This window comes from Rana temporaria, chromosome 7 (genome assembly GCF_905171775.1).
Source record: "Rana temporaria chromosome 7, aRanTem1.1, whole genome shotgun sequence".
NCBI lineage: Eukaryota > Metazoa > Chordata > Amphibia > Anura > Ranidae > Rana > Rana temporaria.
Genome location: NC_053495.1, coordinates 137,263,668 through 137,286,527, shown reverse-complemented (window position 1 = coordinate 137,286,527; position 22,860 = coordinate 137,263,668). Strand labels below are relative to the sequence as shown.

General features: G+C 43.0%; 1 protein-coding gene across 1 annotated transcript in view; it reads right to left on the bottom strand.

Annotated features, from left to right (window-relative positions):
• Positions 1–22,860, bottom strand: part of BCAR3 (BCAR3 adaptor protein, NSP family member) — a 173,088-nt gene that overhangs the window by 91,752 nt on the left and 58,476 nt on the right. The window contains exon 3 of the mRNA XM_040360002.1: positions 5,257–5,296. Coding sequence (XP_040215936.1) covers positions 5,257–5,296 — 40 coding nt within the window. The remainder of the gene's footprint in view (positions 1–5,256; positions 5,297–22,860) is intronic.

The following is a 22,860-nucleotide window of genomic DNA, read 5'->3' as shown; positions in this document are numbered from 1 at the left end:
AGATGGTTCACATCTCATAGACGCGCAACGCCTGTCGCCTGAAAAAAAGTCCCGGACCCTTTTTTTCACGCGACAGGCGCGTTTTCCCATAGACAGCAATGGGAATACTTTAGAAAAAAAAAAAAAAAAAAAAGATACATTTGTAATCGCGGCAAATCTGCCGCTACACGCGTACGCGGCTGTCGCTTAGGTGTGAATGCAGCCTTAAGACCCTTCAAATGCAGCTTTACAATAACTTTCCACATTCCCTAAAACCAAGAAATCTTGGAGCTACCCAAAATCTGTACATATGCAACATCTTCTATTATTATTATTATACAGGATTTATATAGCGCCAACAGTTTGCGCAGCGCTTTACATCAGGGAAGACAGTACAGTCACAATACAATCAATACAGGAGGGATCAGAGGGCCCTGCTCGTTAGAGCTTACAATCTAGAACAGCCGCTAGCACTTATCACGTCCCATACGACCATGGAAAAGCACAGAGGCACTTTATACATATCAACACATATGTGGATTATAAGATTTGCGATGCTGTGATACGTTCTATGGTAAAAAAAACTTTGTTTGCACGTCACCACATTTTTTATTTAGTGTCATTGCATTAAGGCACTCATGCCAACATCTAGATAGCGCAGCATTTCCTCTATAAATATTTCCACATTTCCTGTTCCTTCAGTGTTCCTCTGTTACAATATAGTAAAACATGTACATCTTTAGTACCGGTTCACACAGGGGCAACCCGACTTACAGGGCGACTTTGCAAGGCAGCTTCAGTGCGACTTCAGAGCGACTTGGAGCAACTTACAACGCGACTTAACGTTGCCTCCAGGACAGGTGACTTTGGCTGTGGCCAATCACAGAATAATCAGCTCTGTGGGAGGGAGGGGTTTGCCTGAGTAAACTATTTTTCTCTTCCTGTAAAGTTGCTTCAGTTAAGATGGTGATCTGACTTTGGAGGCAACTTCCAGTGAAATCTATGGGTACAAGTCGCCTACAAGTCGCCTTGAAGTAGTACAGGAACCTTTTCTGAAGTGGGAGCGACTTCAGTTGTGTACATGAAGACGGCTCTCATTCACTTCAATGGAATTTCTCATGTTGCGCGACTTGGGGCGACACAAGTCGGATCCCAAGTCGCGGTAGTGTGAACCGGCACTTAGGGATTAGTTTACCCTTTACTTACTTTTGCCCCAAAAAAACTCCCTATGCAGTACAATGTCCTCAATACACGAATATGCTGTGCTCAGTTTTGTAAATGAATGCTTACTTTTTGAGATGCTCATTACATTGTCCTCCCCTCCTCGTCCTGCAGGTATCAGGATGCATGAAGTGTTGGATGTGCAGCCACAGAAACAAAAAACAGTACTCCTGGCGTCATTCCATACCCGAGCATAAATAGTCCTCTCTCTCCCAGCATAGCATTCCGCATGAGTGACAGAGAGAGGGGTGCGTATGTGTGGGTAGAGAATGAAGCACAGAGTGCTAATTTTTGATTTTTTTGGGCCGCACATCTATCACTACATCTATCACTCGGTATGTCCTTCTATCAATATAAGGTGCATTTGAAAAAGTACAGCACAGTGGCTAAGTGGTTAGAACTTCAAACCACCAGCACTACGGATGTAGGTTCGAATCCCCACCACGACACTACCTGCCTGAAGTTTGCATGTTCTCCCTGTGCCTGCAAGGGTTTCCTCCGGGTACTCCAGTTTTCTCCCTCCAAAGACATGCTGGTAGTTTAATTGGTTCCTGTCTAAATTGACCCTAGTATGTGTATATATGGAAGGGATCTTAAATTGTAAGCTCCATGAGGGCAGGGACTGATGTGAATGTACAATACATATACTGTATGTAAAGTGCTGTGTTGTGGTGCTATAGAAGTACCTGTAATAAATAAAGTAAGCATTCTTTTATATAATGTAGCATTGCATGTTAATGTGCTAAGAACACTGTAATGCACAGGAAAGTTTTTGCCAAAAGTAAGTAATGGTGAACTAATACTTTAACCAGAAGATCAAGCTACAGCAATAATCCATCATAAATTTAATACAGAAGAGCGTGGAATAAATATTGCACATTGGTAAAGACTGGTACTTTCAGGGAAGAACATATGTTGATAAGCTAATCTTAGTGGGTCGGGATACACTGGGTGGGTCCCTGTCCCAAAAACACAATAGACTGATTCTGTGTTGCAAGATTAAATCATACGATATACATACAAATACGAATTCATGTCTGTGTATATGTGCACATGTCATTCCCTAGGATGTGATAAAGGGGTTGTAAAGGTTTGTTTTTTATTTTCTAAATAGGTTCCATTAAGCTAGTGCATTGTTGGTTTACTTACCTTTTCCTTCGATTTCCCTTCTAAAAAAAAAATGTCTTTGTTTTGTCTGAATTTCTAACTTCCTGTTCCTCCTCAGTAAGCCGTTCTGGCTTACTAACCCCCAGCGAGAACAGCTTGGATGATGGGGGCAAGCTTACTGGGGAGAAACAGGAAGTGAGAAATTCAGACAAAGAAAAAAAACATTTAGTAGGGAAATCGAAGGAAAGGGTAAGTGAACCAACAATGCACTAGCTTAAAAGGAACCTATTTAAAAAAATAAAAAAACAAACCTTTACAACCCCTTTATGTGAAGCATGAATGTACGGTTACCAAGAAGAACAAATAAGGCTAGAAATATATGACCTCTCAGTGATCACCTGTTTTTCAAGGTGCAGGGTCTGGAGAAGTTGTGGAGGTGAGCATGGGAAGAGGTGACAAGGGAGCTAGAGAGCAGGAGAGCTTAGGCTAGGTTTATACTTGTGCAGGTGGTTCCCACTGCAGGTCCGCACCCATTCCTGCAGCTGCTACCACCTGCACATTGAAAGGCAGGAGGTACGTGTGGGTGCCATTAACCCTAAAGGCACACTGCACACATTTGAAATCGCTCCTTCACTGGGGACCGCACTGCCCCTGCAGTTCCCATGTGGACTCCGATTTTTCAAATGATCCAGGGACCTTTTCATTGGGTTTCAGGAGACACGGCAGCCCTTTCAAATGAAAGGGCTGCGATGCCTGTGCAAATCACAGCTCGCAGAGCCATGATAGAGAGAAACGGCATTAGGAGGAACAAAGAGGACAATTTTGGTCGTATTATGACACAAAGTTTTTGATGTAACTCAGGGCAGAGTTGTGAATGGATTTTTTTATAGTTAGGATTTTATGTATTGGGTGAACGGGAGCCAGAGGAAGGATCTGCAGAGAAAGATGGTAGATATTATGCGACTGATAAGGTGGACGAGTCTGGCAGCATCATTTATGAAGACTGAAGGGGGGATAGCCTGTGTAAAGGTAGGCCCGCAAGGAGGGAGCTGCAATTGTTGGTTAAGAGGGGGCTTATTTTGGCGATGCTATGGAGGTTAAAATGGCAAGATCTGGACAGTGATTGGACGAAGGGCCAGAAAATGGGACAAGGTTCTGTACTTCATGAGCCCAACTCCAGTCAAAGAAATCATCTTAGATGTTGTCTTGGAGCTGCTCGGAGGTTTATTCCAAACAACTGATCAGCAGGGATTCCAAACAAAGAGACGCTCAGCAGTCAGCAACAAGGGCATGCAGTCACAGTTTTTCCACTACTTATTTTGAAGAAACTTTTAAATAAATCCATTTCTGCTTCATTAATGGCGACACAGTAAAAGTCAGATGTGCCAAGTTTAGAATCAGTCTGGTGCTTCGGTGCCCTGGCAGTCTTTGTATACTCTCTAGTCACCCCATTTTGTCTCCAGATTTTGTGCTGCTTCCACTGTGATTGCTCTTTCACAATTCCCTTTTATCCAAGTAGTAAAAACAGTCCATGCAACTCTGAATCTGTCTGCCAACAAGCCGCGAAAAGGGATTTGCAAAAACAATAGCACGTTGTCCCCCGTGTGAGCCTAATGCGACTTGTATGAGGCGGATAATGGATGTATTAGCTAGTGCTGTAAGGTTTTCTTGTGTGCACATCCCATAGAAGCAGCATCACCCCCTCTCGTGGGACACAAGATCAGACCCGACTGTGAATGAGTATCTACAAATCACTGAAGTTGAGCTCATTAACTCACAAATCAAGTCCTTGTGAGCTAAATATAGGGAATCTAGGCCATGCCAATTACTGCTTATCCCTCAAACTGAAAAAAAAAAATGAGAATACAAGAATTCCATGTTTCTAATATAATAGGTGATCTGTGAACTGGGCCAAGGTGTCAGTAATTATGCCCATGTGTTTGCTTACAGCCCACTTAAAGGGGTTGTAAAGAAAAAAATATTTCAAGGGGAATCGGGTAGTTTTTTTTAAAATCGAAGCAGTACTTACCGTTTTAGAGAGCGATCTTCTCCGCCGCTTCCGGGTATGGTCTTCGGGACTGGGCGTTCCTATTTTGATTGACAGGCTTCCGACAGTCGCATACATCGCGTCACAAGTAGCCGAAAGAAGCCGAACGTCAGTGCGGCTCTATACGGCGCCTGCGCACCGACGTTCAGCTACTTTCGGAAAATCGTGACGCGATGTATGCGACCGTCGGAAGCCTGTCAATCAAGTAGGAACGTCCAGTCCCGCAGCCCATACCCGGAAGTGGCGGAGAAGATGCATCTCTAAAACGGTAAGTACTGCTTCGATTGTAAAAAAAAACACCCGATTCCCCTTGACAAAACGAGCATCAATCCAATTATTTTTTTTTTTTTTTTCCAACCTGCTTTTGCGGATATATGTATCCCTATATTGGACTTAAAGAGAACCTGTGCAGATACCACATGTCCACCATTACCTTTAGAAGCTATAAAAGTTTACCACTTTCTAATTTAGTTTCTGCATTCCACTCAACTCTTCCACCATCCAGCATGGGCGACTTACTTCCATTGATAAAATCTCTTTAATGGGTGGTAGGACAGTCAGTGCAGCTTATCGTCCGTGAAAATCAGAGAGAGTAGCATAAAAGAGTTCCACTTGTCCTGATGCATTTATGTAGATAAAATGTAAAACTTCCATGTGTGAAAAAAAAATAAAAAATGTAAACTTCCTAACAGGAACAGGAAGAGCATATTAGCTGTAGAAGCCCAAAAGCAGATCCTAATATCTTATCTCAAGAGATTGTAATGCCACTGGAATCCATCCCAGATAAAAATATTGGCTATAAATGGACTCTCCCTTTATTGAATACGCCGTTTTTTACCGTTTATACACACTAAAACAAAATCTGTAAAATTTCTGTAGGATGTGTGTAAATAAAAGCTTACCTTGACATATTCCATGGTGGAATCCGGAGAAGCATGAGCCCTAAAATGGAGCAGAAAGGAACACGGAGTCAGTAAAGCAGCGATGGATTGCGGCCAGAGAAGAGGAACCTGTTGTACTTACTCTATGGTATCAGTTACCACCTCCTTTCTATTACAATGTTTATTTTAGCAGTTCTGCACCAATGTTTCTATACTTTTGGTTCCTTATTCTTTCCAAGGCTGCGCTGTCCTAGTTACTGTTACTTTTTATACACCGCTGTCACACAAGGGACTCTAAACACAGCACTATTGTAATAGCCAATGATACAGTGTTTAATTGTGCTACAAAGTCCAGTACAAGGCAGCTGCTTTCCATAAACTTTACATGGCAGCACAACAACTTTAGGTGAATATTATAAAAACAAAGCTTCATAAAACAATAGGAACATTATACTGGGTTTTATTTCAGGTTGATGTTCAGATGTCAGATGTCTATATTTCAAGGTCAGGCATTTTGCTCTTGTTTGTAACAATAAGGCCTCGTGCACACATGACGTTTTTTTCCTCCCCAGGACAGTGTTAAAACGCACCAAAAGTCGCATTTTGCAAACGCGTTTAGGCATATCAAGTGCTGGGGTGTCCATTAATTTCATTGCCCAGAATATCAATTTATTCTGGCCATTGATATGAACAGCCAAGCGCTTGACGTGCCTATTGCTATGGTGCGACTAGACCCGTTTACGTGCGCCAAGTGTTTAACACTGAAGTACTCCCCCCCCCCCCCCCACAAAGCTCCTCTAAAAGTAGCATGTTAAAAGTAGAACTATAGACAAACTTTTTTTTTCTTTTCATTTTGGATAGAGCAAAAGGGGGGCTGTAACACGTCATTTTTTTTTCTCCATCTGTGTCCCATTGCAGAGATTTACCTTCACTTCCTGTTCCATTGCCAAACAGGAAGTGAGAGGAAATAAATCCCTGCAAATTAAGGGAATTCTTTGGGGCCCCTCAGGTCACCTGAACTCGTGTCTTCATTGAAAGATTTCCCCTCTAAAGCTTTCCTGGGGACAACCCAAAATATGGGATTTTCTTTTACTTTCACTGATAATGGTAAACAGGACAAGGATCTCTTTGGTGGGGGGCACAGACAGCAATAAAAATGGACAGGTATTCTAATCCCTCTGGACTTTATCCAAAAAAAAAGGTTATACTTTAACACCCTTACTTTTACCTTTACCTGTTATGGGTAAACTTTCCAGTTGGATCACTTCTGTTAAGGCAAGCCCATTCAGCCAGAGGAAACCGGCCCTCTATGTTTTTGTATTACCAACTGGGTCTCCCCACCATGTGATAACTGTGGTTGGATATCACAGTGATCATGTGATCGGACTTCATCCTCCCGGCTCCCGATTGTAAACAATGCACAAAACAAAAGCAGTGATGCTAGCGGTGTGCTTACCGTATATATGGGGCAGCCTGTCATTAAAGCCAGTCCACCAGCGTTAAGGATTGAAAAGAGAAGTATGGGAAAGGTTTTTGTTTTTTTAATCACACTTGCCTAGTTAGATGCAGCATCGGTCTGATGCTCTAACACTGAGAACCGAGCAATCAAATACTGTCGATCGCTCGGTTTTCACAGCTCCATGAGAAAAGGGCTCTGGTGACTGTTGCTCACCGGCTGGGCTGTGGAGGGTGCATAAGTGGCCCACTGAGAGGCTGAACCAGTTGTCGGTTCAGACATGTGTGCAATCTTTCCTGAGCCTGGACCGGCTCCATGATGTCAGCCGACAGCGGGCTTCAGATGTCTGCTGAAAATGGGACACAGGAGTAGAGAACGAACTGCACTCCTGTGATCCACAGGACAAGTACAGCAAAATGAGCTTTGGCTGTACTTCTCCTTTAAAGGGACTCTCTAAAAAATAAAGCTGCCAGCAGGCATAAAGTGCAGGCATCCCATGTACAAGGGGCCCAATTCTTCATCCGAGCCGAAGTGCAGCAAGCCATCCAATCCTTCTCTTAGTAATGCGGTGATCTGAGAACCATTGCTAAAAAAGCAGGAGCTATTCTTACACATCCCCACTACTGGCTCTGAGTTTTCTTACACATAGAAAGCCTGCTAAAAAAGAAAAGGCAGTACAAAGAGGTTTCTCACAGCCGGAAATCAGATACTAACCTTTCTTGGGAGTCTGGGATTGGTGAACATAGATTAGGCTAAAACGAGTGAACTCTCCGACTTTAACACAGCTGCAGCATTTTCTAGATGGCAACAATAACTAATTTTACTTATAGCTTGTTTTTGCTCTTTAGAGTATTTCTAGTGATTTTTATTATTTTTCAAACATCTGCCAGAAGTGCCACCCAGCCAGCCTGGACCTGCATTTAACCACAACTATGATATACACGTTGCATGCAAAGTTGTTGTTACATTTTAGCACTGACATAGATAAACTCAACTGTGGATTAACTACACATTCCAAAAGCTAACAATTACACTAATCACAACAGAATGATTAATAACTAAACAATTCAGAATGCGTTTCGGGCATTCTAACCTTACAATAGATTTCAAAATTTGATTTGGCAGTAAATCAGTTAATACACAAATTCTTTCTGGTAAGAATGACAGCATAATCTAGGGCAAATACTCCATATCAGCTGTACTGGAATGGTATAAATACCAATGCACTGCGCATTCATCAGCTGCCATACCCCTCCTACCCAACCTGCCGCCTGCCAATTATTCAAGTCCATTGACCCTACAGAGTTTGAGATTGTAAACCTAAACATGGATGTGAAAAATGACAAGTAAGCAGTGTTAGCAGTTCAAATTCTGACCCAACCAGGAGGCCTCCTCTCATTTTGTTGGTTCTTCTTTGACACACATACGCCAGAATGAGAGGGGTTATAGGAAGGCAAAAGAGTTAACACAATACAATCACTGGCTCTGACAAGTGGAACAGTGGCTCATGTTTATTCAGGACTTCTAAATGGAGGCCCCAGGAAGCCATGAATGACTATAGGATGATCCATTATGAACACAGCCGCCCTTCTCCGGCTTATGTCATGGGTTGATTTTCAGCAGAGGAGACCGTTTTTTTTAGGCTGGCTATATAGGAGGAAAAAGTTTGGCAAATTTCTGATAAATTAGCCAAAATTTGAGCAGTGGTTGGCCTGCGGATATCATCCAGCTCAGATAAAGGCCAATAATCTACCAGGATGGATGAAAAATGATCATCCAAACATCCCATCAGATGCACTTGTCATCATATTCTATTATTTGAACTGGTACTAGAAATACAACAGAAGAAAAACACCTCTGGGCCAGATCCACAAAGAAGTTACGTTGGCGTATCTACTGATACGCCGCGTAACTTCTAGGATGCTCCCGCGTATATTTGTTTTGTATCCACAAAACAAGATACGCCTGAAGCTGGGCTAGATCCGACGGACGTACGTCTTAGTACGCAGTCGGATCTTAGGTGCATATTTACGCTGACCGCTAGGTGGCACTTCCGTTGATTTCCGCATCGAGTATGCAAATTAGCTAGATACGCCAATCCACCAACGTACGTCCGGCCGGCGCATTTGTTTACGTAAGGCTTTTTTCGGGGTAACGTTACCCCTGCTCTATGAGGCGTACGCAATGTTAAGTATGGATGTCGGTCCAGCGTCAAATTTTCCGTTGTGTACCTCGTTTGCGTAAAACGTTCGCTCATAGGGCTTTGCGTTCATGTCGAAAGCATTGACTATTTGCGGCGTGATTTCGAGCATGCGCCCTGGGATACCCCCACGGACGGCGCATGCGCCGTTCAAAGAATACTTCATTTACGTGGGGTCAAGTAGAATTAACATAAAACACGCCCACATCTTTATCATTTGAATTCCGCGCCCTTACGCTGGCAGATTTACGCTACGCCGCCGTAACTTTAGAGGCAAGTGCTTTGTGAATACAGCACTTGCCTCTCAAAGTTGCGGTGGCGTAGCGTTACTACGATACGCTACGCCTGCCTAAAATTACGCCGCGCTACGTGGATCTGGCCCCTCTGTTTTCTATAAAAGCCCTAGGAGCCTTGGATTTGAGAGTTCATTTTTGCAACTTCAGATGAGACAGTTGAGGCTCTATGTCTCCCAGATCGCCATCCACAATAACTATACTAAAGTAGTAGGTAGCCCTCCAAGTGTCAACATTTAATTTTAACGTTTTTTTCTATTTAGCACTGTGTTATTTTAACTAGCGATTGCGTCATGCAACGCTGTACCCAAACAATTGTGGTTTGGTGGTACTTGATCAGCACTGGGTTTTAATTTTTTTGCGATATAAAAGACCAAAAATTGTTAAAAAAAAAAGAAAACACGATAAAAAACATATCCAATAAAAATTTTGAAAAAAAATTAAAATCAAATTTCTTCATAAATTTGGGCCAAAATGTATTCTGCTAAATGTTTTTGATAAAATAAAAATCTCAATACGTTTTCATTGATTGGTTTGCGTGAAAGTTATAGCGCCTATAAACTATGGTGTATATATACTGGGATTTTTATTTTGATACTACTAATGGTGGCGATCAATGACACTGGCTGGAAAGGGGTAAACAGCTAGGGCTATCAAGGTGTTAAATATGTGCCTATACTGCAGCTGCAGGCATTACCCCGACACAGTAATGGCGGACGGTTGGCTTTCTTGTAATTACAACCAATACAGCTCGGCTGTTATTACAAGCAGCGGGAGATGACATCCCCCCCCCTCTTGCTGCCTTCTGCTGCTCCGCCCTGGTCTCCCGACCCACCCAAGCAACCAGCCGGCCGAAGACCCAAACAAAGCAGATTGGCTTTGTTTGGGTCTCGTATCTAGTAACCCGGAAGTGTCATGACATCACTTCCAGATTACTGGCATCCTAAAGGCGCCAGTTTAACAAAAATAGTAGGTATTCAAAAATGCCAATCTTGACGTTTTGAATACTTTCACATGCAGAGGAGGGGGGGGGGGATGTCTTTTAGACCCCAGATCCCTCCATAAAGAGTACCTGTTACTGCTTATTACCGTCACAAGGGATGTTTACATTCCTGGTGACAGCAATAACAGTGATATTGAAAAAAAAACGGTATTGTATCGGCCCTGAAAAAACTATATTGGTCGACCCCTAGTTTAAAGCTATGGAGAAGCGATGGGTAAAAGCAGAAAGACATCCTCTGCACTAGCTTATCTCGAGGGGAAAGAAATAGTGGGCAACTAGAAAAACCCAACTTGGCTAATGGTTTCTAAAGTTGCAGTTTGCTAACCAGCATGCAATCATTTTTTAAACTGAGCATAACCTGCAAGGATCAAGCAAAGATTATATTCTGTCGGTGAGCACCCCCAATGGTATTTAGAGTATGGTGTGGTTAGACATCGATGGGAACAGTCACTTCTAGACTCATGTACCACATACACATTGTTTGTCAGGAAAGACAATCTGGATTCACTGGGTCACTGCCATGGTATTAGTATATAACACAAGTTAGGAATTGACTGCTTCCATCAGAACCTAATCCCACCAGTGGTTTGCTTCATGACAAAGTCACTGAGTTACAAAATGAAGTCATTCGTGAAAATTCCCTGTGCTAAAACAGGAGTCCCCACAGCTTTTTTTAATCATCAGCAAGATTCCAAATATTATGCCAATTACAGTGTCTAGTCGGCCAAGACGAATAGTAGACGAATAGTAGAACTAAAGCCTACCAAGAAATGAAATATATGCTGCAGCAATTAAATAGAACTACATCAGCACAGTTTCCCCCCACTGCAAGTCCCCTGTAAAGTCCCACACATACCTGTTGAGCCGGTTAATGGGAGTACACCTGATGCAGCTTCCTGTGATGAGGAGGCAACAATGCTGTAATGCTCTTACATTCAGAGCAGAGTTGCCTCTCTTATGTAGGATGTGCCTGCTTGCATTACAGCGGGATAACAATTTTTTTTTGAAGGAGGCATGGCTATAAGCATTGTCACTGTAGCTTGTCGATGAGCATTTGCCCAAACCCAAAGCCCAAACCCAAATAAAATGGATTTGGCCCAGTTAGGGAAGGCAGTTTGTTTACTTTTACAATATGAGGTTTGTGCATAATGACTGGATTTGTAACAGTCATACAGGAGCATTTAGTTGTATTTTAATAATTAATCTCTCTCGGTTTTTAAGGGCATTACCCATTACAAATTTCACAAGAAATGTAATTCTGCAATTGTACCTCTAGCCTGTCAGCCAGAATTAGGGATGCGCCGATACCAGTTTTTGAAGACCGAGTACAGATACAAGTACTCACCGATACCTATTTTTAGTGTCATGTGACAGTTTTTTTTTACAACTAACGCAAAATGATTACTGGTTTATTATTATGAAGTACTCATAATCGCTTCTGTGACCCAGATGTCGCATCTCACACTGCCACGCCCTTGTGCAATGTCCTCCTACATCTCTCTCCATAAAGTCTGCGGACATGAAAGTATCAGCTTTAGTATCAGAGCATTTGCACAAGTACTCATGCAAATGCTTAATATCGACACCAATACCGGTATTGGTGCAACGCTAGCCAGAATAAAGATGACAGCACTGAATTCTGCATATTTTGAGAACAAGTCAAAGAAGCTGCTTGTGTATTCCTATGCAATTTTTAATTTTTTTGCCTTCGGCATGTTAGCATACAGTATTTGTAGTTTAATGCATGACCATTAGAGGTTGCTGTGGTCCCTCTAAAGATTCAATCAATACCAGCATTCATGTGTACATAATATTGTGTGGGATCTGCTGGTTTGGATTATCTGCCCTTAGAGTCTGTTTAGAGTACAGTTTGTGTGCAAGTAGCCAAAAATGTGTGAATCAAAAAGACTACACCTACGTATTATTACACAAGTTTTGTGAAGTTATCAGCATGCAATACAGCACATGTTATGAAAAATGACAAGTTTCCAAACAGAAAACATCTCCCACACATACTAAAAATCCAGCAGTAGGTTTATCAGTCAATGTAACATTATCTTTATCAAACCCTAGGTATTTTTGTAATGAAGCAGATGAGCAGCAGCATACATTTACAGAAGGTAAGCCCAGGAACAGAGAATGTGTAGTCTTCATAAAGAGCCAGCACCATTTCCTCCTCCTCTGGTATAATATAGAATGTAAGGGATGACAGGTCCTCTTTATGGACAAATCTGGGATAAAAACCTAGATCTGTCCTCTACCCTGAAAAGCATGAGATCAAAAAAAAGATGAAGAAAAAATGGAAACCATTGACCTCATGCTTTACAAAAAAAAAAAAAGGCAGCGTTTATATGTGCCCTTACCGGAAGTTTGTTTCCGGTCTCCTAGACCATAGAGACAGCCGGGGACTGGAAGATCCCATGATAACCTGGCACCACCGCCAGATCAGATACCAGTCTCCCTGATCATGCAGAAATACCCAGAGAAGTGCCGATGGGTGGCGGGAGGGGGGACCTCCCCTCCCACTACCGGCAAAAGCAATCCAGCAGCTAATCAGCTGCTAGGATTGCTTTTAGATGAAAATGCATTACCGGATTAAAAATAAAAAAATACTCAGTCATGGCATACAGCTCCAACCATAACCACTTAAAGCAAATTATCTACATGTATGTGATTTGGTGTCAAGTGCATAAGCACCCCTGTCAGTGGTAAATGGTTTGTCAAAATACTCTAAACTGCTACATTTGCAGGACAGCTTGTTCTGTTGAAAATTAACAGACTTACTGACCAGATCCCCAGATAAAAATAAAGGAATCAAAAATTCTAAAAATGAAAACGAATGCAGCCATCACATCTAAACACTACCTAAGACCCTAAAACTATATGGGTTATATTTATAGAGCAGTAAATTTGACATTCAGCAAGCATTCACTGCAGGTGAATCTTCCTGGTGCATTGTTGAAAAATTACAGTGAGTGATTCACCAACAGTGAGGGCCAGATTCTCGTAGAATTGCATATCTTTGCGCATGCGTAACGTACCTGATTTACGTTACGCCTCCGCAACTTAGACGGGCAAGTGCTGTATTTTTAAAGCACTTGCTCCGTAAGTTGCGGCGTCGTAGCGTAAATAGGCCGGCATAAGCCCGCCTAATTCAAATTTGGAACAGGGGGCGTGTTTTGTGTAAATAACTTGTGACCCGACGTGATTGAAGTTTTTCACGAACGGCGCATGCGCCGTCCATGGAATATCCCAGTGTGCATTGCTCCAAAGTACGCCGCAAGGACATTTTGGTTTCAACGTGAACGTAAATTACGTCCAGCACCATTCACGGACGACTTACGCAAACGACGTAAAATATTCAAAATTCGACGCGGGAACGACGTCCATACTTAACATTGGTACGCCGCATGTACGCCACCATATAGCAGGGGTAACTTTACGTCGGGAAAAGCCTAACGTAAACGGCGTATCTGTACTGCGTCGGCCGGGCGTACGTTCGTGAATTTGCGTATCTAGCTGATTTACATATTTTGACTCGTAAATCAGCGTACACGCCCCTAGCGGCAAGCGTAAATATGCAGTTACGATCCGACGGCGTAAGGGACTTACGCCTGTCGTATCTAAGAGATATCTATGCGTAACTGATTCTAAGAATCAGGCGCATAGATACGACTGCCCAGACTCAGAGACATCTGGAGATACGCCGTCGTATCTCGTTTGTGAATCTGGGCCTGAATGTTTAGCGTCACATCCACCGCTTTTTAAATTTGCCCCTATATTTGTAATTGTCTAACTCAGTTAGTAAGTTTGAAAGTTTTCATAAAAGTACACAGCTATTAATACCAACAGATATTGAGGATTTTGGTCATTTTCAAAGCTTAGATTCAACAATGCTTCATCTGAAAACTAAGAACGATTTAACAAACTATTATAAAAATGAGGGATTACAAAAAAAAAAAAACGCCAAGGAGAACATTGTGCTAAAAATTCACTCAGCGAGAATACACTATTTGGAAAATATGTGCCAGTGACCACAAGAGCTGAAAGCAGTCTAATCTCTTGGAATCCGATCATCTGAGACGAATTGTTAAAATCTACATGGAAAAAGAAGGTATGTGAGTGCAATCACACTGGACTGCCATGATGGGCCATATTAGGACATTGGACTCGGGTCTGAGGATGGCAAATTAGAGCAGCTTGAATCTTAATCCCATATGTATTCAAAAAATACAAGAGAAGGTATAGCAAACATGATAGGGTGGAATAAAGGGACCAGGATGCACAGTTGTCCTCAAGCAGTACAATGCAGAATCCACAGCTTCCATACACTGCACTGATGATGGCTAACAAGCCTGGAAAAGCTACATGTAGTCTGAAATAATTGGCTCTATGGCATTGGGCTGCATCTGTGCTGTAAACAGTTTTTGATGCACGGTTGACCCAGAGGCAAAAAAATTATTTGCATGCTCCACACACTTGCCTAAAATATAGAATAAGCCTCATATTTGGGATCGGTTATGGAAGGGAGATATGCTGGCAGATATCTTCTTCTGTTTTAAAAAGGCTCTACTGTGCTTTAGGCCCCTTTCACACTAGGCAGATCCGTCACAGCAGAGTCCGCCAGCTCAGCGGGAGATATCTCCGTGGATGGCCGCTAAGCCGGCGGATAACAGGTCCCTCTCTGCTCACTTAGCGGGAGGGGCTTGTCCAGCGCCGCTGTCTCCTATGGAGAGATCTGATCCGCCATGATTTTAGCGGATTGGATCAGGTCACGTCTCCACTGACACCCGACGCTCCATAGAGATGTATGGAGCAGTCGTTCAAGTCCGCCGTCAAAACTGACAGGATGACCTGAAAGGTCCAACCATGTGAAAGGGGCCTAAAATTACAAATGCCGCGTACACACGGTCGGAATTTCCGAGGGCTTTTCATCTGATATTCCGACCGTGTGTATGCCCCATCAGACTTTTTTCAACGGACTTAGATAGGAAAATCCGTTCGTCTGTATGGAATTCCGATGGGGGGTAAAAAAAAACCACGCATGCTTGGAAGCATTGAACTTCATTTTTCTCGGCTCGTCGTAGTGTTGTATGTCACCGCGTTCTTGACGGTGGGAATTTGGTGTGACCGTTTTTATGCAAGCCAAGCTTGGGCGGAATTCCATCAGAAGAAACATCCAATTTTTTTCCAACGGAAAACCCGTTCGTGTGTACGTGGCATAAGAGTAACAATTGCTTGCTAAACAAATGGCTCCGAATGGTGTAAGCTACACAAGCATTATGTAGCAGCAATTAAAATCGCACAATACTTCAATTACATGCTACTGTTTGCTGCTATATGCCATTTGTTGAGTGTTCCCTTTAGTGATCATACACTAACTACTCTTAAGATGGCCATACACCCTTGTATTCTGGTTAAACAATCTTCTTTGGATCCATCAATAATTATGTAGTACATTCTTAAAGGAGTTGTAAAGGTAAAAAATGTTTTCCCTAAATAGTTTCCTTTACCTTAGTGCAGTCCTCCTTCACTTACCTCATCCTTCCATTTTGCTTTTAAATGTCCTTATTTCTTCTGAGAAATCCTCACTTCCTGTTCTTCTGTCTGTAACTACACACAGTAATGCAAGGCTTTCTCCCTGGTGTGGAGAAAGCCTTAAGGGGGGAGTGGGCGAGCAGGAGTGTCAGGGCGCCCACTAACACACAGATCCTTTCTCTATCTGCAACGTAGAGAGTGTCCTGACACTCCTGCTCGCCCCCTCAAGAGGCTTTCTCCACACCATGGAGAAAGCCTCGCATTACTGTGTGGAGTTACAGACAGAAGAACAGAAAGTGAGGATTACTCAGAAGAAATAAGGACATTTAAAAGCAAAATGGAAGGATGAGGTAAGTGAAGGAGGACTGCACTGAGGTAAAGGAAGCTATTTAGGAAAAAAAATGTTTTACCTTTACAACCCCTTTAAAAGGTGAGTTCCAGACAATATTTATGTTTATTAAAAGTCAGTAGCTACAAAAAGTGTAGCTGCTGGCTTTTAATAAACAGACACTTACTTGCTCCAGCGTTCCAGCGACGCGCCGGCCGGGGCTCCGCTCCTCTCCCCCCCCTCCCCGGCCGGCGTCTTCATTGTCACTGTGGGCACCCGGCCGTGACAGCTTTCGGCTTCACGGCCAGGCACCCACTGCGCATGCGCGAGCGGAACTTTAGGAGTGGTATATACACAGTTCCTACAGCGCTGCAAAGATGCGGCTACCAGGACTTTTTTTTACCGTCCTGCCAGCGCACCGCTCCAGTGTGAAAGCCCTCAGGCTTTCACACTGGAGTGAAAGAGGAGGCTCTTTCAGGGCGCTTTGCATTGCGCCTGCAAAGCGCCTCAGTGTGAAAGCAGCCTTACACTTTGTCAACTGTAAAAAAAAAGTCTGAAATTAAACATTTGTAGCCTAATGCAGGGCTAATGCAGATGGTGCAAAATATGCTGTGTTCAGATTCATAATGTATAGCTTTTTTATGGCTCTAAACACAGCCCTATGTTTACTATGGACCTATGCACACAGCTGCAAACAGCTCTGTAATCAGGAGCTGCGTTCAGCTGCATAAAAAAAATCTCCATTCACAACCATATTTACTGCTGTATGCATGTACACACTTGTGCTAATGTTTACATATATACAGGGTTTAGCATAAATGTAAGCTATTGGCCCTGAATACCAAGAATGCTAGGCAATAGGAGCCATATGCATCCTAACAACCTGATGGAGCTGCCTATGTCCTAGCAACCTAGTATGATAGGCGGCAGAAGCCTAGCGAGCAAGGATGGCAGGTAACAGGAGCAGCCTGTGTCCTCATTTGCAATCGTGCATGTAAACGTTAGCATACACCAGGGGTCTACAATCTTTTGAAACAAAGGGCCAAAGTTTACTATATATATATATATATATATATATATATATATATATATATAAAAACATACACACGTATCTCACACCGCTCACATTTTTGTAAATATTTTATTATATATTTTCATGTGACAACACTGAAGAAATTACACTTTGCTACAATGTAAAGTAGTGAGTGTACAGCTTGTATAACAGTGTACATTTTCTGTCCCCTCAAAATAACTCAACACACAGCCATTAGCCCAGGTCCACACTGACTGCGATAATGAAACCATGCAAGTTCAGCAGAACTCGCACAATTTCATTCCCGCATGTTAGTCCCGACTTCGGGGGGCCATTTCAGAGACATCTGTTGGGTTTCTGCACAAATGTCAATGAAAAAATTGCACCCCGAATCGACAAAAGTAGTACAGAAACTACTTTTGAGAATCGATGCAGTGCCGCAACGATTCGGACACTGCCATTGATGGCAATTGCCACCTATTTGGCATTCGATTTGACATGTGAACCAGGGCTTAATGTCTAAACCGCTGGCAACAAAAGTGAGTACACCCCTAGGTGAAAATGTCCAAATTGGGCCCAATTAGCCATTTTCCCTCCCCGGTGTCATGTGACTTGTTAGAGCCGGTTCACACTGGGGCGGCACGACTTCGGGGGCGACTCGTCAAGGCGTCCTGAAGACGACTTCAGAGGCGACTTGCAAAATGACTTCTGTATAGAAGTCAATGCAAGTCACCCCCAAAGTCGTACAAGAACCTTTTTCTAAATCGGAGCGACTTACGTCGCTCCTATTAGAACGGTTTTATTGAATACAATGGGACGCGACTTGTCAGGCGGCTGAGTCGCCCCAGTGTGAACCGGCTCTTAGTGTTACAAGGTCTCAGGTGTGAATGGAGAGCAGGTGTGTTAAATTTGGTGTACCAATAAGTCACCTCTAATGAGGGGCATCCCATGTGCGGATAGCTGTTGGATTAGTTAAAGCCTCATGCACATGAATGAAGGGTTGTACATTAGCTGTACATAAGCTTACACTGTGCTTTCAGAAACATGCGCATGAGCGCAATTCTCTGGACATGACTTGTGTGCAACCAGGGATTGATGTTCATGCATGTGTTTACACAAGCATAGTGTATGTCTACGTACAGCCATTAATTACTATGAATGGCTCCCCTCCTCCAACCACAGATCGCATTGTATTTAGTAAAAAAATAAAAAGAATTGTCTTATGAATGGAGGTGGTGTGAATGACCCACAAAGCTGTCACTGTCTGCACTGTAAGAAAGTCATACATTTTAAGTCTCAGCTCCAGAAGTTTGGTGATTACTGGACATAAATGTATGACTACCCTTACCCCGACCTTAAACCGAGTGAAAGAGAATTATAATGTAGACCAAAGCCATAAAGTAAAATATGTGAAAAAAAGCTTTATTCATTAAACCTGAGCTCCGGGAAATGATGATTTGGGGAAATTTGTTATGTACCACTAATGAGGTGTGTCCCATGGGTGGATGGCTGCTACATTACTTAAAACTGTTAGTGTCATTCAGCCCTTAATGCTGCGTACACACGATCGTTTTTCGGCATGAAAAAAAAAACATTGTTTTTCAGCATGTCCAAAAAACGAAGTTTTTCCAACTTCATCATTAAAAACGATGTTGTCCACACACCATCGTTTTTGAAAAATGATGAACAAAGCGCGGTGACGTACAACACATACGACGGCACTCTGAAGGGGAAGTTCTATTCGCCTTTGGGCTGCTTTTAGCCGATTCCTTGTTAGTAAAGTACGATTCGCGCTTTTTTGTCTGTTACAGCGTGATGAATGTGCTTACTCCATTATGAATGGTAGTTTTACCAGAACGACCGCTCCCGTCTCATAACTTGCTTCTGGGAATGTGCGGGTTTAAAACGTTGTTTTTGCCCACACACGATAATTTTTTACAACCCGAAAAACAACATTTTTTATTTTTTTTTTGTCGTTTTTCAGAAGCCGAAAAACTATGTGAAGCCCACACACGATCATTTTAAATTACGTTTTTAAAAACTTTGTTTTTTTTCATGCCGAAAAACGATCGTGTGTACGCGGCATTAAGGGCTGAATGACACTAACAGTTTTAAGTAATGTAGCAGCCATCCATCCATGGGACACACCTCATTAATGGTACATAACAAATTTCTCCAAATCATCATTTCCCAGAGCTCAGGTTTAATGAATAAAGCTTTTTTTCACATATTTTACTTTAAGGCTCTGGTCTTACATTATAATTCTCTTTCACGCGGTTTAAGGTCGGGGTAAGGGTAATCATCATACATTTAAATCCAACAAGAACATATCATCTGTCACCCCAAGTGTGGCTTCAGATCAGAGAGGCAAATTCTCAGAGTTGTTAGAAGTGAATGTCTGTATGCTTTGTACAGGATTCTCTGAACCTTCCCAAACAGCAGTAATGTCTTCCATTTGTGTCAAAGAATTCTGCATTTGGCACTGTGTGCCTGCAGTCCCACAAGTGTCACACATTACCGCAGCATCATCAAACACTGCAAGCTTGGCATGTGTGTACAGCTGGAACAGTTGCCATTTTTTAAGGGGCTCCTAAGAAAATAGCTTTCCCTGGGTGGGTGGAATCTGCTTTATTTCACATTCTCTGTCTTGTTATCGCCATTCCAGGGTGAGGCAGCATTCTGTACAAATATAGATATCCACCAGTCCCAGACTCTCTCCAACTTCTGGCTCTGCTGTGTGCTGAAAAAAGGCTTCCAAACCCACTGGCATCCTTAAACGCATCCTCTCCATGAGACAACATGACTGTATCTTTGCGTCTTGGGAATAGGAGACACCTTTATTGCCTGTCCTGGGAAGGTCTGCGTCTTCTAAATATGCTCCAATTCCAATATTATGGTATAAAACCAATATAACCAGAGGCCCCTGGTCACAAGTGACAGGGAGAGGGCAACTTTGTACAAATTGAGAAGTATGTATTTAACCACCTGCTTACTGGGCACATATACCCCCCTCCTGCCCAGGTGAAATTTCAGCTTCCGGCACTGCGTCGCTTTGACAATTGCGCGGTCGTGCGACGTGGCTCCCAAACAAAATTGGCCTCCTTTTTTTCCCCACAAGTAGAGCTTTCTTTTAGTGGTATTTGATCACCTCTGTGGTTTTTATTTTTTGCGCTATAAACAAAATAAGAGCGAAAATTTTGAAAAAAATTCAATATTTTTTACTTGTTGCTATAATAAATAGCCCAATTTTTTAAAAAAAAAAAATTGTTTTCTCAGTCTAGGCCGATACATATTCTTCTACATATTTTTGGTAAAAAAAAAAAAATAAATAAAATCGCAATAAGCGACTGGTCTGCGCAAAAGTTATAGTGCCTACAAAATAGGGGACAGAATTATTATTATTTTTTTTATTTTTTTTACTAGTAATGACGGCGATCTGCGATTTTTATTGGGACTTCGACATTATGGCGGACATATCGGACACTTTTGACACATTTTTGGCACCATTCACATTTATACTGCGATCAGTGCTATAAATATGCACTAATTACTGTATAAATGTGACTGGCGGGGAAGGGGTTAACACTAGGGGGTGAGGAAGGGGTTAAATGTGTACCCTGCATAGTGTTTCTAACTGTGGGGGAAGGGGACTGATTGGGGAGGTGACCGATCTGTGTCCCTATGTACAAGGGACACAGATCGGTCTCCTCTCTCCCTGACAGGACGTGGATCTGTGTGTTTACACACACAGATCCACTTCCTTGTCTGTGTAACCGCCGATCACGGGTGCCTGGCGGACATCGCGGCCGCCAGGCACGCGCATCGGCATCTCAGTGATGCAGCGGGCGGGCACGCGCGCGCCCCCCAGTGGCTGGAGGCCGTATATAGACACCCTCCCGGAAATTGGCATCCACCCTGCGGCTGTATAAAGTCGTACGGCCGTCAGGAAGTTGTTAATAAAGGAAAAGGAGGGATATAATAAACAAGACAATATTGGTATAAATGTAAAATGGAATGTACCCTTGTGGCACGAATCCTCAAAAAAGGTACCCATATTATAGCTAGTTTAATCTCAATATTTTCCGACAAAACAAAGCCAAGGATGATAAACATTTCATAACAGGATATAGCAACTTTACAAGAAGACCTTGATAAAATAAATAGGTGGGCAACTACATGGCAAATAAGGAACAAATGTAGGGAAATAGTAATGCATTTGGGGGCTAAAAATATAAATGCAAGATACTTTTTAGAGAGGAAACCTCTGGGGGAGTCAAGGATGGAAAAATATCTGTGGGCCCCAATATATTATAGGCTCAGCAATAGCATGCAATGCCAAACTGCAGCAAGCAAGGCTAGTAGACTATAAGCATGCATTGAAAATGGTATCTACCAAGACTAGAATAATAATGTCGCGTACACGCGACCGTTTTTTATGACGAGAAAATTGCAATTTTTTTAATTGGTCGTTAGCATTTTTCTCGACGAGAAAAATGGGCATTAAAAATTTAGAACCTGCTCTATTTTTTCTCGTCGTTTTTCACGTCGTGAAAAACGGCCGTGTGTAGGCTTTAACGACGGGGAAAAAGTTATGAGAAGAGAAATTTGCATAATCTTTTTTTATCACGATTGTGTGTATGCAAGGCAGGCTTGAGAGGAATCACGTTGAGAAAAACGTAGTTTTTTCCCATGACATGAAAAACGGTCGTGTGTATGCGGCACACTGGGCTTTAAAAAAGTATGTTCTCTCGGGAGTAAAACACACTCATATAGAGCATTTTTTGTACAAAATTTCGACCAGTTTTGGAGAGTTTTACGTTTTTTTCTGCCTCCAAGCTCCAATCAGAATGCGAATCAGAAGGGTTTTTTCTGCCTCTAAACGTTAAACTCAAAATATGCATCTTGACTAGAGGTCGACCGATATGGGTTTTTCTCTGGCCGATGCCGATATTTAGAAATTGGGGCGGCCTATGGCCGATATATGTTGCAGATTTTTGCGGCCGATTTCTAGGGTGGAGAGGTGGGGAGGAGGTTATTGTTTAGGTTGGAGAGGTGGTGTGCAGCCTATTAGTGCCCACCAGTTCAGCCTGTCAGTGTCCATCAGTGCAGCCTGTCAGTGCCACATCAGTGCCCACCGGTGCAGCCCATCAGTGCCCACCGGTGCAGCCCATCAGTATCCATTAGTGCCCACCAGTGCAGCCCACAGAGCCACCTCATTAGTGCCCACCAGTGGAGCTTATCAGTGTCCATCAGTGCCACCTCACCAGTGCATCTCACTAATGCCAACCAGTGCATCACATCAGTGCCCAGCTCCGCAGTGCCCACCAGTACAGAGATCCTCAGTGCCCACCAGTACAGAGCTCCTCAGTGCCCAACAGTACAGAGCTCCTCAGTGCCCAACAGTACAGAGCTCCTCAGTGCCCAACAGTACAGAGCTCCTCAGTGCACAACAGTACAGAGCTCCTCAGTGCACAACAGTACAGAGCTCCTCAGTGCACAACAGTACAGAGCTCCTCAGTGCCCAACAGTACAGCTCCTCAGTGCCCACAGTACAGCTCTTCGAATAGACGGTGGGCAGCCAGGGGGGGACATTTCCGCCCAGCACGCCCCTGCTTTTGATCCCTTACAATCAGCCTGTTTTCACTCAATAATCGGCCAATGCCGATTTCTATTAAAAAAAGCAGCGAACAGCGGCCGTGATAGCAGTTTTGAATAGACGGTTGGCGGCCAGGGGGGGGGGGGGATTTCCACCCTACACGCCCCTGCTTCTGATC